The following is a 13,937-nucleotide window of genomic DNA, read 5'->3' on the forward strand; positions in this document are numbered from 1 at the left end:
TAACATATCGTCCGCCAGGATCCGTAATTACCTTTTGAATCGAGCAGGGTGCATTCCTACCAAGCAATATAGACACCCCACGGGCATACGTGGAGTACGTGGCGTTGAAGATCCTCTGAATCCAAGGTCTCTTCAAGGCAAGCACCCTGCCCCCATCCAAATGCGTCTCCTGAAGGAGGATAACATGAGGTTGAACAGCTTTAATATACCGAACTACAGCTGTGCGTTTCACCTTGTCATTGAGACCTCGCACATTCCAGGACATAATCTTAAACAACTCAGCCATAGAACAGCAGAGGGGCACACATCAGGAGGGAGTCGGAAGACCAAGCACAGCCCAGGGGCCAACCGATCCCCCCACTCCATCCATACATCTAGCAATACACATACATAAGTAAAATAAACATTGACCACCGGATGGAGCCTGGAGCCAAGAACAAAAACATCCCTGCTGTGATACCAAAAACTGAAAAAAGAAAAAACACAACAGGGTATCCAGCCTGATCCCAAAACCCAGCAAAAAATTCAAAGGCATGGCTGCAACATACAACTGCAGCCGGCGTTACTCGCGTCTACCAAAGGCAGCCCTAAAAAAGGCCGTCTGTTCGTCAGTCCCAAAAAAGGTAAAGGAGAAAAAGAAAAACCAGAGTCAAAAACATCCAAAACAAGTTGGTTGGTTGAAGAAAAGGCAAAAAAAGAGTGTCAAACTTAAAAAAAGTCAAGTTCAACAACGTGTATGAAACAGAGCTCCGATGAACTGTAGGTCACTCCACAGCCCCAGGGACAGAAGCAGAGGATCCAACCCAGGGCAATCCAGGGAACTTCAGGGCAGGCTCATCAATGTAGGAACTGTAAAGGCCCCCCCAGCAGCAATTATAGAGCCCAACAAGTAGTAGACAGGAGCTCCAAGTAGGGGGCACAGCGGATCAGAACACCAAGAGCCCCAGATAATCCTGGAGAACAGGGTCACAGGAGGAGATTAAATGGATTCCAACCAGTCCGCAGCCTCCCCAGCCGAGTTGAAGAAAAGGACGGATCCCTTATAATCCACACGCAGGCGGCTCAGGTACATCATGCCATATTTCAAGCCCTTGGTCCTCAGGAGTTTGTGCACTTCATTGAAGGATCTGCGTTTTTTCTGCGTTTCCACAGAGAAATCAGGAAACAACATTATCTTGCTGTTTTCAAACTGCAGCTCCTCCTGTCTCCTGGCTTCAGAGAGAATGCGGTCCCTGTCACGGAAGTTCAAAAAGCGGACCAGAAAAGGGCGCGGGGGAGCCCCGGGCAGGCGAGGCCCAGTGGGAACCCTATGGGCCCTCTCCACCACATATGTCGGGGGAGGGGGAGGCAGCTTGAGCAGATCACAGAAGAACTTCTCAGCAAACAGTGTAGAATTTGATCCCTCAGCCTTCTCCGGCAATCCGACCACCCTGATATTGTTGCGACGCTGCCGATTCTCAGCATCCTCCATTTTGTCTGCCATAGCATTCACCTGGGCCTGCATAGCAATGAGTTGCGCCGAATGGGATGCAGGACATCCTCCACCTCAGAAATGCGGCTTTCAGTTTCAGTCAGGCGCCCCCTTATCTTATCTAAATCATGTCGGATCAGGGTACATTCAGAGGCCAGGTTGTCAATCCGGAGCATCAAGGCAGTTTTAGAGGCATCTATAGCAGCCAGGATGGGAGCAGTGATATCCCCCCCCTCCAGGTGGCCCCCCAGTCTGTCCAGCGGCCCCCAGTAATGACCCCTCGGGTACCATAGGCTGTTCCATAGGAGGGTTTCCAGCCCCCGGCAGACATCTTCCCCGACTTTGAGGAGGCTCGGGCGCCTGTGGCTGCTGATGGAGAGGATGAGGCCTGCACTGGCAAGATGGCGACGGCCGCTCTCGCGCCTCGCGGTGGGACCGATCGTTGAGGCCGCGGGGTCGGTATCGAAACCCCGGATTTTCTCCCCGGCATTCGTGCCCCACCTGTGCCCGATGCGGAGGAGGGCAAAACCGCCGTGAACCGAGGCACAGGGGCCGCGGATGGAGCCAGATTAAATCAGGATGGAGAGGAGCTCTGAGAGGACACGTCCGGCACCTTCTACATCCCGGCCACAAATAATGATCACCATGTATAAATACAAAAGGGGGGATACAATCTCCATGTATAAATACATAAGGGGGAGATATGCTCTCCATGTATAAATACATAAGGGGGGATATGATTTCCATGTATAAATACATAAGGGGGGATACAATCTCCATGTATAAATACATAAGGGGGAGATAAGGGGGGATATGATCTCCATGTATAAATACATAAGGGGGGATAGGATCTCCATGTATAAATGCATAAGGGGGATATGATCTCCATGTATAAATACATAAGGGGGGATATGATCTCCATGTATAAATACATAAGGGGGGATATGATCACCATGTATAAATACATAAGAGGGGATATGATCACCATGTATAAATACATAAGGGGGATATGATCTCCATGTATAAATACATAAGGGGGATATGATCACCATGTATAAATACAGAAAGGGGGATATGATCTCCATGTATAAATACATAAGGGGGGATATGATCACCATGTATAAATACATAAGGGGGATATGATCTCCATGTATAAATACATAAGGGGGATATGATCACCATGTATAAATACAGAAAGGGGGATATGATCTCCATGTATAAATACATAAGGGGGGATATGATCACCATGTATATATACATAAAGGGGGATATGATCTCCATGTATAAATACATAAGGGGGATTTGATCTTCATGTATAAATACATAAGGGGGAATATGATCTCCATGTATAAATACATAAGGGGGGATATGATCTCCATGTATAAATACATAAGGGGGATTTGATCTTCATGTATAAATACATAAGGGGGAATATGATCACCATGTATAAATACAGAAGGGGGATATGATCTCCATGTATAAATACATAAGGGGGATATGATCACCATGTATAAATACAGAAAGGGGAATATGATCTCCATGTATAAATACATAAGGGGGGATATGATCTCCATGTATAAATACATAAGAGGGGGTATGATTTCCATGTATAAATACATAAGGGGTCCATATATTGAACTTGGTGAAGAGTTATCACTTTCAGGTCATGAATGAAGACAAGGGGGCACTCTTTACATCTAGAGGAAAAGATATTTAACCTCCAAACACTGAAAGTCTTCTTCACTGTAAGAGATGTGGAATAGACTCCCTCAAGATCTGGTTCTGACCAGCTCAGTAGATTGTTTTATAAAAGTCTGGATTCTTTTCTAAATGCACATAATATAACTGAATACTAATATTTATAGGTAACAACCTCAGGGGACGTTGATCCAGGGAATATCCAATTGCCTCCCAGGGGATGCTATTTTTAACACTTATTTGCCTATTGGCCCTGAAAATGGGCATTTTTGATTTTGCTCCAATTGATTCAGATGAGATTTGGGATCGAAGGGGCCTTTCAGGTTTAGTTTGGATTTCAAAGGGGACCCCACAGGAATTCATTGAAAAAGAAACCCCCTTAGGTTTGTGGGACTTTAAGGGTAACAGTAAAGGCTCTCTTAAGAGAAATTTTTTACGTGTAATAAAGATAAAATTTATTTTGAAAAGGTGTAGTTATAACAAATAATCATCATAAACTGTACATATTTATAATCATAGACTCGAAAAAAGCATGAATGATACAATACAGTTATAGGTACATAGCAGAGTCCAACGCGTTTCAAACCGTTTGTTTAGTACATAAATCTTCCTCAGGGAATCTGCATATGTTCCTGAAATACATAATTGAATATAAATTCCAAGAAACAGAATATACATAGGCATTTTACAATGAAAGTTTTTTTTACATGAAAAAAATATTATTTGCATCTGCGACCACATGTTGCCCTGAAAATGCCCTGGAAAGCCTATTGCTTATCCAGGATACCCCTAGAGAAGAAACCTACTCCCAAAGATTAGGGGGGGAAAAGAAAAAAAGGGGGGGGGAAGGGGGAAAGATAAAGAGACCCCTTGTGTTGAAGAACATACCTGCAAAACAGTAGAGTCCAATAGGGTTCCCCTTCGGGGGGTAAAACTCCCATGCGTTGAGAGCTAGAGTCAGGTATAAAGATTTATTCTTTATCTGAAACAGCGAGTATATTTATAAGAAACTGTCAGAGATCCTGGATTGATGTAAGTATATTTACAAACATTGTTACAGAAAATATTCATGTAAATTCACCTGTTATGATGATTTTCGTGTAGACATATAAAAAAGAAAAAGAAAAAGGGAACGAAACCAGGAAAAATAGGGAAAAAGGAGAAAACAGATTTTTCCCAAAGAAATATTATTATCTTCCGATGTATATATCTCCCAGATTTATTATAATAGGATCCTATTAGGGGAGAAGAAGATGTGTCTTTTCAGCTTTTGTAAATCAGGATAACGTATATAGCATATTCAGTGATTCGAATGTAGTAACTCTTACCTCACTAATTTATTGGAGGGTGTGGGGTATCCCATCGGTCTCCAAGAGTAAGTTGAGGTAAGGGTTTTGGGGAAACCTGTATCTTCCTAATGGGAATATAGATCCTTGCCTGAAAGGTATATGACAGGGAGAATATGCATATGTAGGTATACATTTTTACATATCTTAATGTTAGTTGTAAATAGGTATTCCACCTATAGAGATTATACCGTTCAGACTGAAGCCTGTCGTCACCGTATCCAGTGGAGACAGCGGCGTATCATCCCATGAGATATAGGATGTAATCTAACGTTACTCGTCCTATGGGTCCTGATAATAACATAAGGAGAAAATAAAACCCTCTTTCAATAAGTTGCCATAACGGTTAAGAAAGAAGTTTTGCAGGTCTCCTCCAGAGTACTCACTGTTCTGTGTAGATATCAGAGGGATAAACGTCCTGTGTTGCATCGGAGAGATAGCTCTCCGTTCTGGCTCTCGGCGTCCCCTTAAATACCCAAGTGTCCGAGAGTCTCGTAGTGATTCCCACGGGAACTTTGTAGGTGATTACGTCATATCCGTCTTTTGCCACCGGAAGTTCCTCGGACTGGCGGTGACATCACATCCGCCCAGATCAGGGGCTCCGATGTGTGTCATTTCCGCCTGAAATGCCCGGAGATGATTCCGCTGGACTGGCGGTGACGTAATATCCGCCCTTCTCTCTAATAGACTCCACTGTATGTCCGCCTTAGTTATAGCGGTATAGTCATACAGTGGGTACATAAATGGGGAATAATTTTTTAATTAAATTTTATTTTTTTCAGGAACGTAGAAAAGAGAGGGAAAAGGAAGGAGGAGGAGGAAGATTTTCCTCTCTCCAAGTTGAGTTTGATTTTTATAAATATTATTAAAGTAAAGTTCGTAATTAGGATAAATAATGCCTCTCTATATCGTATATGGAGACTGCTAATGGACACTTATTTTGAAAAGGGGAAATCTCTAAAAGATAACGCCCCGGGCACGGGTAATGCGTATATCCCCTGGAAAAAATTATCCAGGGGTTTCAGGATGAAACATATGGAGCATTGCAACCAACTGTTAACATCCCGAGAACGCTCGTTTCTCCAGATGTTAGGGGCCTATTGATGGTCCCCATAGGAGATGTCTCACCCGTGCCGGGCTCTCATTTGCAGGGGAGCCCCCCGAGGGGAAAGAGAAAAAGAATGATACAAAATGATTATAAATATGTACAGTTTATGATGATTATTTGTTATAACTACACCTTTTCAAAATAAATTTTATCTTTATTACACGTAAAAAATTTCTCTTAAGAGAGCCTTTACTGTTACCCTTAAAGTCCCACAAACCTAAGGGGGTTTCTTTTTCAATTTATGACGGGATTATGGTAACCAATTACCTGGTAGCTATCTACATTATTCTATACCCCACAGGAATTCATACCATCCCCTGTAAAAAAAAATAATGAAAAAAGTATGGAGTCCATATCCAAGCCTGCCTGGCCAGGAAAGGGGAGGACATACATGCACTTCCCTCGCCTCCTGAACCATACCAGGCCACATATCCTCTACATAGGAAGAGTACCTTGTCAAATTAATTTACTTATGGTTGAAAAGTTGAACAAGTCCAATGTATGAGCTTGTATCAGGGAAGATGAGGAATCTGTAGAACATAAGGCATCGGGAAATGTATATATGTCTGTAGAAAACAGGGGAGATATTGAAACTCTAATTCATGTTCACCTGAATATAATCCAAAGAAGAAACTCCACCCAAACCATGAGATTGGTCAGAGACTAACTGGTATCATTCTGTGCAATGCCAGACTGGGTCTTGGTAAACCTCCATGACAAAGCCCCCCCCCCACCAAATTGTACTCACCAGATCATGCACAAACAAGTATGCTTGGGTGGTGCATAGAGTTAGGTAAGTTGTATGTGCCTAACTGTTCATGGACAGTAATGTAAAAACAAGTCCAATGCATTCCAGGTGGGTGAAACCTCAGAAGCTCCTCAGAGACTGAAGGGATGTCTGCAGAAAATACAAAAAAACAATAGAGGGCACCGATCTGGGTGCATAATGAAGTAAACAACCAATGTAAACTCACATGTTAAAAAAAACATGCTCATGTCATCATGATGATGGCTGGATGAACCACTGTGACCCGGAGTGTTGGTGAAGCATCCAGAGATATCACTGCTCAAGGATGCAGAGAACTGCCAAGTTGGTAAGAACCAGGAAGAAGTCTGGGAACACAGAATCCCATGGACCGGAAGTAAAGTCAGTGCCAGGAACCATGGATGGGGGCATGGCTTACGCATTTCAGAGCTGCCTAGCTCCTTTCTCAAAGCCTAGGGGGCAATGACTATGCTAATCGGTATATGTACACACTAAGGGACAGTTATAATCAATTGTAAAGTGGAATACCAGAAGACTGCTGTAATTAGTGACATATGTAGCATGAATATAAGATTTAAATATGCATACAATAAATGGAAATACCATGCTCAGCATTATTAAAAAAAAAAAAATGAAAATAAAATGAATAATAATGAAAATAATCTTGTTCCAATTAGTAAACATAGAAATATAATATGGGGTAATCCTGCATTCCACGGCTCCTGGACTAATTCCTGGTTCCTGACCAACTCTGCATCACTCTCCAGGTCACAGGGGTTCATCCAGACATCACCACATTGACATGCCGATCATTTCTTTTAACAAGTGAGTTGCCATTAATATGTTTTTAATAAACTGTATACTTCAATACTGCACCCAGATCAGTGCACTCTTTTTTTTTGACTCACCAGACCTTGGCATGGCATTGCTGGTGAGTCCCCACAGTCCACCATCTGCTGGTGAGTTCCCTCCTCTCATCTGCAATGGTATCTCCTGTACAGCTGCAGAAGGCACCATAGACTCTTTGGATGGGGAGGACATCAGATGAAGCATGTCACCTCTCCAGCACCCCCATGCTTCTCTCTGCATAGGCAATCACCAAAATGGCCATGTGACAAGTCATGTCCCAGGCTGCATTTAGAGGTTCATCTCACCCTCCACCCTTCCCTCACATTAAACCACTGTGCACAGGGCAGCTGCTCCTCCTGGATCCCCACCCACCCCCTTGTCTTTGCCCTGTACCCTCATGTAGTGTTGACTTACCAGCTCCAGGCCCAGATGTGAACAGCAGGTCATCATCACAAAGAAGAGCAAAACTACCAATAATCCATATGCTTACCTCCCCCCCAAAAAAGTCTACACAAGTCAAAAGGAGAAGTGTGACGAAGGCAGTGTCAGACCCCTCCTCTTCTCACCAACTCGTTACAAAGGACTGGTCAACCTCACACCGCGCGGTCACTGATATAAAAAAATAGCACTCTCTGCCTCACTCTGCACAAAGATTCTCCAGCTCACGAGACCACAACCTAGGTGCCGACTGACTAAGAGGGAGAGGCACTGGGTTAAGGTAACTAAGCAATTAACCCTTTCAACTGCCAGAGTCAGAAACATAAAATAAATGACTGTACACACACGGTCATCACAGAAAGGTATATTCAGGGATGTATCATGTAGTAGCGATCTGCAACAGACAAGGATTCTGTATTTGTGTTCAACCAATAGAGACAGTTTTAGGATTCCGTGTTCGTGTTTGGCCAATAGAGACAGTTTTAGGATTCTGTGTTTGTGTTCGACCAATAGAGACAGTTTTAACACTTTTCAAAATATGGTTTAATAATAAAAAGGTGCAAAAAAAAAAAGGCGCAAAATTAAATATTTACAGAAAAAGTGTGTCACAAAGAAACAAAGAGACAGTAATGCAACAACTTTTTATTATAATTTTACTTTTAACAAGATTGCAGTCAAAGAATCAGGAAATAGTAAAGGAAGAAATCCAATTGGTCAGGAAAATGACTTGTCTGGAATGTGGAGGCGGAGTCGGTAATAATTTGTGTACAATACAATACACGACGTGTTACATTATTATAACAAAGTATTGTAGAAAAGATCACACCATAGAAAATGGGGGAAAGGAGAAAATAAACCCGGATATGAAGATGACATTGGTGTACGAGGAAAACCTTAACAATTACCAACCTTTTATTCTCCATGGCCTCTGCTTTCAGAAAATATGTTTGGGGGTTTTATCTAATCTTTAGGCCCAAATGAATTTTGGACCGCCCCTGTGACGTCACGTTCCTGCAGTCCACGAGCGAGGTGTGCGGTCCACCGTGACCTCGGCTCAGCCCGGGACCTTTCCCTCTGAGCTCCATGTTGTTTTCTTCCATCCAACCACGCTGTTGGACGGCTTCTGGGAGAGAGAGCCTGCAGGGAGCCTTGTGAATGAACCCTTGTGATGTCTCATCATACCTGCTTTTATTGCCTATCATGTACTGTAAGTGACTCGTGATTCTATGTAATAAATGGTTTACATTGTACTCAGAGGCGCCTTCCTCTTTCCTTTTTACATTCCTCCTTCCTGACTGGGGTGGAGGAATGAATGTTAGTAGAGTAGTTGCTGAGCAGTTTGAATGCTTTCCATTGGTTTAAAAAGGAAAATACCATATTTGGCGATTGGATGCTGCTAATTCCTATGATACTTAACGCCAACTAAAGGCCAAATGCAGCATTTTCCATGTAAATGAATAGTTGGTTTAATTAACTTCTATCCTTCAGTATGTACTGTACCCATCAGTGTATGAGTATGATACCAGTTACCAATATGAAGCCATGTCTGATGAAAGGAAACTAAGGGGTCTACTTCTAGAAAATTCATTGGACGAAAAGGACAGTCATTCATCCAGCCATGACAAATTCTGGCCATACTTTAGCACAGGGATTTCCTAAAATCCTCAGCTATATCTAGTGGACATAATGGGATATTTTTCCTGAAATATCCCAGTCACAAAAAATAGCGCAACACGATTTGTTATTGTTATTATTATAGCCAGTAGAAGAAGCCAATGATCAAATAAAATAAAATATGACCAAAACCCTTCACAGCTGGGGTAATGCTGGTCACATTCATTCAACATTATTTTAAATAGACCTCTATGTGTTTGTGGAATCTTACACCACAAAATGTACTCAGCCAATGAAAGGTAATGACTCCATTTTTTTTTTCTACTGCTATCAATGGCCAACACGGTACAACACTTCATCCATGTCTCTGAAGATCTCTGATCTCCTTATGAAGTGTTTCTTTCATGATGAAGATCAGCCATGGAGTATATCTGAGGTGTATATCATAGTTACATAGTTAGTCAGTCAGGTTGAAAAAAGACACAAGTCCATCTGGCTCAACCAATAAAAAAAAAAAAAAAAAAAAAAAAAAACAGTAATGAAAACCCAACCATACAATCCCATATACACAATCCTATACCCGCATTTGATCCAGAGGAAGGCAAAAAACCCCAGAAAAGCTTGATCCAATTTGCTACAGCAGGGGAAAAAAATTCAGGGTGTGCTTCTTCCCCACATGAGAGCTGTCATGTCCAGCAACATTCATATAGGAGACATTTCCTGTACTCAAGGCACTAATACACCTCGAGGGTTGTGTGGGATCTCTGATGTACAGGAAGACAGGACTTCAGTGAGGAACAATTCCCTCACTCTGGAAAGGAAAGTGGCTTCTCCCCTGTGTGAGATCTCTGATGTCTGTAAAGAGTGGACTTCTGTGAAAAACATTTTCTGCACTCAGGACAGGAATACGGCTTCTCCCCTGTGTGAGATCTCTGATGTCTGTAAAGATGGGACTTTTGTGAAAAATATTTCCCACACTCAGAACAGGAAAACGGCTTCTCTCCTGTGTGATATCTCTGATGTGTGACAAGTTTTGATTTTTCAGTAAAACATTTCTTGCACTCAGGACAAGAATACGGCTTCTCCCCTGTGTGAGATCTCTGATGTGTATAAAGACTGGACTTCTGTGAAAAACATTTCCCGCACTCAGAACAGGAATACATCTTTTTCCCTGTGTGCAATCTCTGATGTCTGTAAAGACTGGACTTGTCTGAAAAACATTTCCCACATTCAGGACAGGAATACGGCTTTTCTCCCGTGTGTAATCTCTGGTGTGTGTATAGATGGGACTTCCGTGCAAAACATTTCCCACACTCGGGACAAGAATATGGCTTCTCACCCGTGTGAGATCTCTGATGTGTGTAAAGTTGGGACTTTGCTGAAAAACATTTCCAGCACTCAGGACAGGAATATGGCTTCTCCCCTGTGTGCAATCTCTGATGGCTGTAAAGATTGGACTTCTGTGAAAAGCATTTCCCACACTCAATACAGGAATATGGCTTCTGCCCCGTGTGAGATCTCTGATGTTTGTAAAGACTGGAATTGTCTGAAAAACATTTCCCACACTCAGAACAGGAATACGGCTTCTCCCCCGTGTGAGATCTCCGATGTGTGTCAAGATAGGACCTCCGTGAAAAATATTTCCCACACTCAGAGCAGGAATATGGGTTTTCCCTCATGTGGGAAATTTGATGTCTGTAAACATGGGACTTCACTGAAAAACACTTCCCACACTCGGGGCAGGAATATGGCTTCTCACCTGTATGGGATCTCTGATGTGTTTGAAGATTGTACTTATGTGAAAAACATTTCCCACACTCAGGACAGGAGTATGGTTTTTCACCCGTGTGAGATTTATTATGCACGTCAAGCCGACATTTAAAATGGAAACACTTCCCGCACTCAGTACAGGAAAACCTCTTATCTGTTGGAAGGACTGCACCGTCCCTCACAGTCTGAGGTTCCTTAGGATAAGAGGAATATGATGGTCCGGCACTGTCCCTCACAGTCTGAGGTTCCTCAGGATAAGAGGAATACGATGGTCCGGCAACGTCCCTCACAGTCTGAGGTTCCTCAAGATAAGAGGAATACGATGGTCCATCTACAATGTGTGGTGCCGGATGGACATTTGAGGTAGCCGGGTTTTCTACTGGACTATACTCAGTGATGTCCTCATCTTCTACTTTACAGTCTGGAGACAAAGTGAGACAATCCTCTGAGGTTTTCCTCATCTCCCATCCATGTACTAAAATAGAAATACAAAGATTATTACTAGACATCAGCAGATTGGTTCCCCTAAACCAGGACTCCGCCCACATCAAGCAGCTTTGTCTCTGAGGATCTTACAAATCCACCCTCAAGGTAACTAGTAAATGGGTCCTCTGATCTCCTACCAGTCCATTATTCTTTATTCATGGACCTTAGTCAGAGAGTGAGGAAACAACAAGAACTGTCTTTTATAGCAGTGACAGTGATGAGGGGATTATAGGACGAGTGTCCCCAGCCCCCTCTATCACTCATTGCCATCTTCCCAACACAAGAAGTACTGCACTTCCTTATTTAGTCCATGATTAGCCCCACCAGAAGTCAGAGAGTGAGGATGGGGGGAGAACAACCAAGATGATGACTAGATTGATCCTGAAGATCACCATCATTGGGTTATTGTATGTACAGCAAGAGTCAGTAGGAATATGTAATGTACAACATAGAGTATATCATGCAGGAGTCAGGATTTTATAATGTACAAAACAAAGTATATAGAGTGGAGGACAGGAGTATGTAATGTACAACATAGAGTATATAGTGCAGGGGTCAGGAGTATGTAATGTACAACATAGAGTATATAGTGCAGGGTTCAGGGCTATGTAATGTACAACATAGATTAACCACTTGCCGCCCGCCCACCGTCAAATGACAGCAGAGTGGTGCGGCTCGTGTTCTGGGACGATGTCATATGACGGCGCCCCAGAACGGCCGCTCTTGCGTATCCTCGGGGGCACGCAGCATGGTGATCGTGGCCGCTCCGTGTTCCCAGGACACGGCGCGACCCTGATCTTGGTAAAGAGCCAATGACGTGGCTCTTTACCCATGTGATCGGCTGTGTCCAATCACAGTCAGTCACATGTCAATGAGGAAGTGCCATTTATCAGCGCTCCTTGCCTCACACTGTCGGCTCCTCCTCAGAGGGAAGTGCCCTGATTATAGTAAAGTACAACATAGTAAGAAAATTGTGCCCAATCAATGCCCATCAGTGGCACAAAACAGTGCCCAATCAATGCCCATCAGTGACACCAATCAGTGCCCATTAGTGATGCCAATCAGTGCTCATCAGTGCCTGCTCATCTATGCTGCCCATCAGTGTCGTCTGTCAGTGCCCATCAGTGCCGTCCGTCAGTGCCACCAACTAGTGCCACCTATCAGAGCCCATCAGTACCACCTATCAATGCTTATCAGTGTGGCATATTAGTGCCTCCTCATCAGTGCCAATCAGTGCCCATAACTGCCACCTCATCAGCGCAGCCTATCAGTGCCGCCTTATAAGCGCACATCAGTGAAGGATAAAAATTACTTATTTACAAAATTTACTGACAGAAATGAAGAAAAACTTTTTTTTTTCAAAATTGTCTGTTTTTTTTTAGTAAAAAATAAAAACCCAGTTGTGATTAAATACCACCAAAAGAAAGCTCTATTTGTGTGAAAAAAAATGATTTCGGTACAGTGTTGCAGGGGTCAGGAGTAAGTAATGTACAACATATAATAAATAGTGCAGGGGTCAGGAGTATGTAATGTACAACATAGAGTATATAGTGCCGGGGTCAGGATTATGTAATGTACAACATAGATTAAATAGTGCAGGGGTCAGGAGTATATAATGTACAATATAGAGTATATAGTGCCAGGGTCAGGAGTATATGATCTACAACATAGATTAAATAGTGCAGGGGTCAGGAGTATGTGATCTACAACATAGAGTATATAGTGCAGGGGTCAGGAGTATGTAATGTACAACATAGAGTATATAGTGCAGGGGTCAGGAGTATGTAATGTACAACATAGAGTATATAGTGTAGGGGTCAGGAGTATGTAATGTACAACATAGAGTATATAGTTCAGGGGTCAGGAGTATGTAATGTAGAAAACAGAGTATATAGGGCAGGGGTAAGGACTATATAATGTAAAGCATTGAGTATATAGGGCAGGTGTAGGAACTAAGTAACATACAACACAGAGGGGTACTGTGTGTACCAGCTTTAGTAAATTTTCCCAAGAGTATATAGTGCAGAGGTCAGGAGTATGTAATGTACAACAGAGTATATAGTGCAGGGGTCAGGGTTATATAGTATACAAAAGAATATATGTTTCAGGGGTCAGGACTATTAAATGTACAAAATATAGTATGATGGGCAGAAGTGACTTCTATGTAATGTGCAATATACATTATATACAATGTAAGGGTCACAAATATAAAAAGTACAATATAAATTATACAGTGTAAGGGTCAGGACTCATAATATTGGTATTCAGTAATCAGAGGAAGCCTAAATGTTTACATCAGACAAGTTGCAGAGGTCCCACACCACTGTCTCCCATCTCCTGAGACTGCACTCTGTGACTTGGGTATGAGAATATACAGACATATCCCTCCAA

At 42.7% G+C, this 13,937-nt stretch overlaps 1 protein-coding gene across 1 annotated transcript in view; it reads right to left on the reverse strand.

The window, feature by feature from the left end:
- Positions 1 to 9,950: 9,950 nt before the first annotated feature.
- Positions 9,951 to 13,937, reverse strand: part of LOC309550363 (uncharacterized protein) — a gene marked incomplete at its 5' end in the record, with an annotated part of 152,411 nt that continues 148,424 nt past the window's right edge. Inside the window, one exon of the mRNA XM_082250759.1 lies at positions 9,951 to 11,275. Within this exon, the coding sequence (XP_082106885.1) occupies positions 10,097 to 11,275 (1,179 nt within the window). The 3' untranslated portion in view covers positions 9,951 to 10,096. The remainder of the gene's footprint in view (positions 11,276 to 13,937) is intronic.

This window comes from Pelophylax lessonae (genome assembly GCF_965119305.1).
Source record: "Pelophylax lessonae genome assembly, chromosome: 3".
Lineage (NCBI taxonomy): Eukaryota > Metazoa > Chordata > Amphibia > Anura > Ranidae > Pelophylax > Pelophylax lessonae.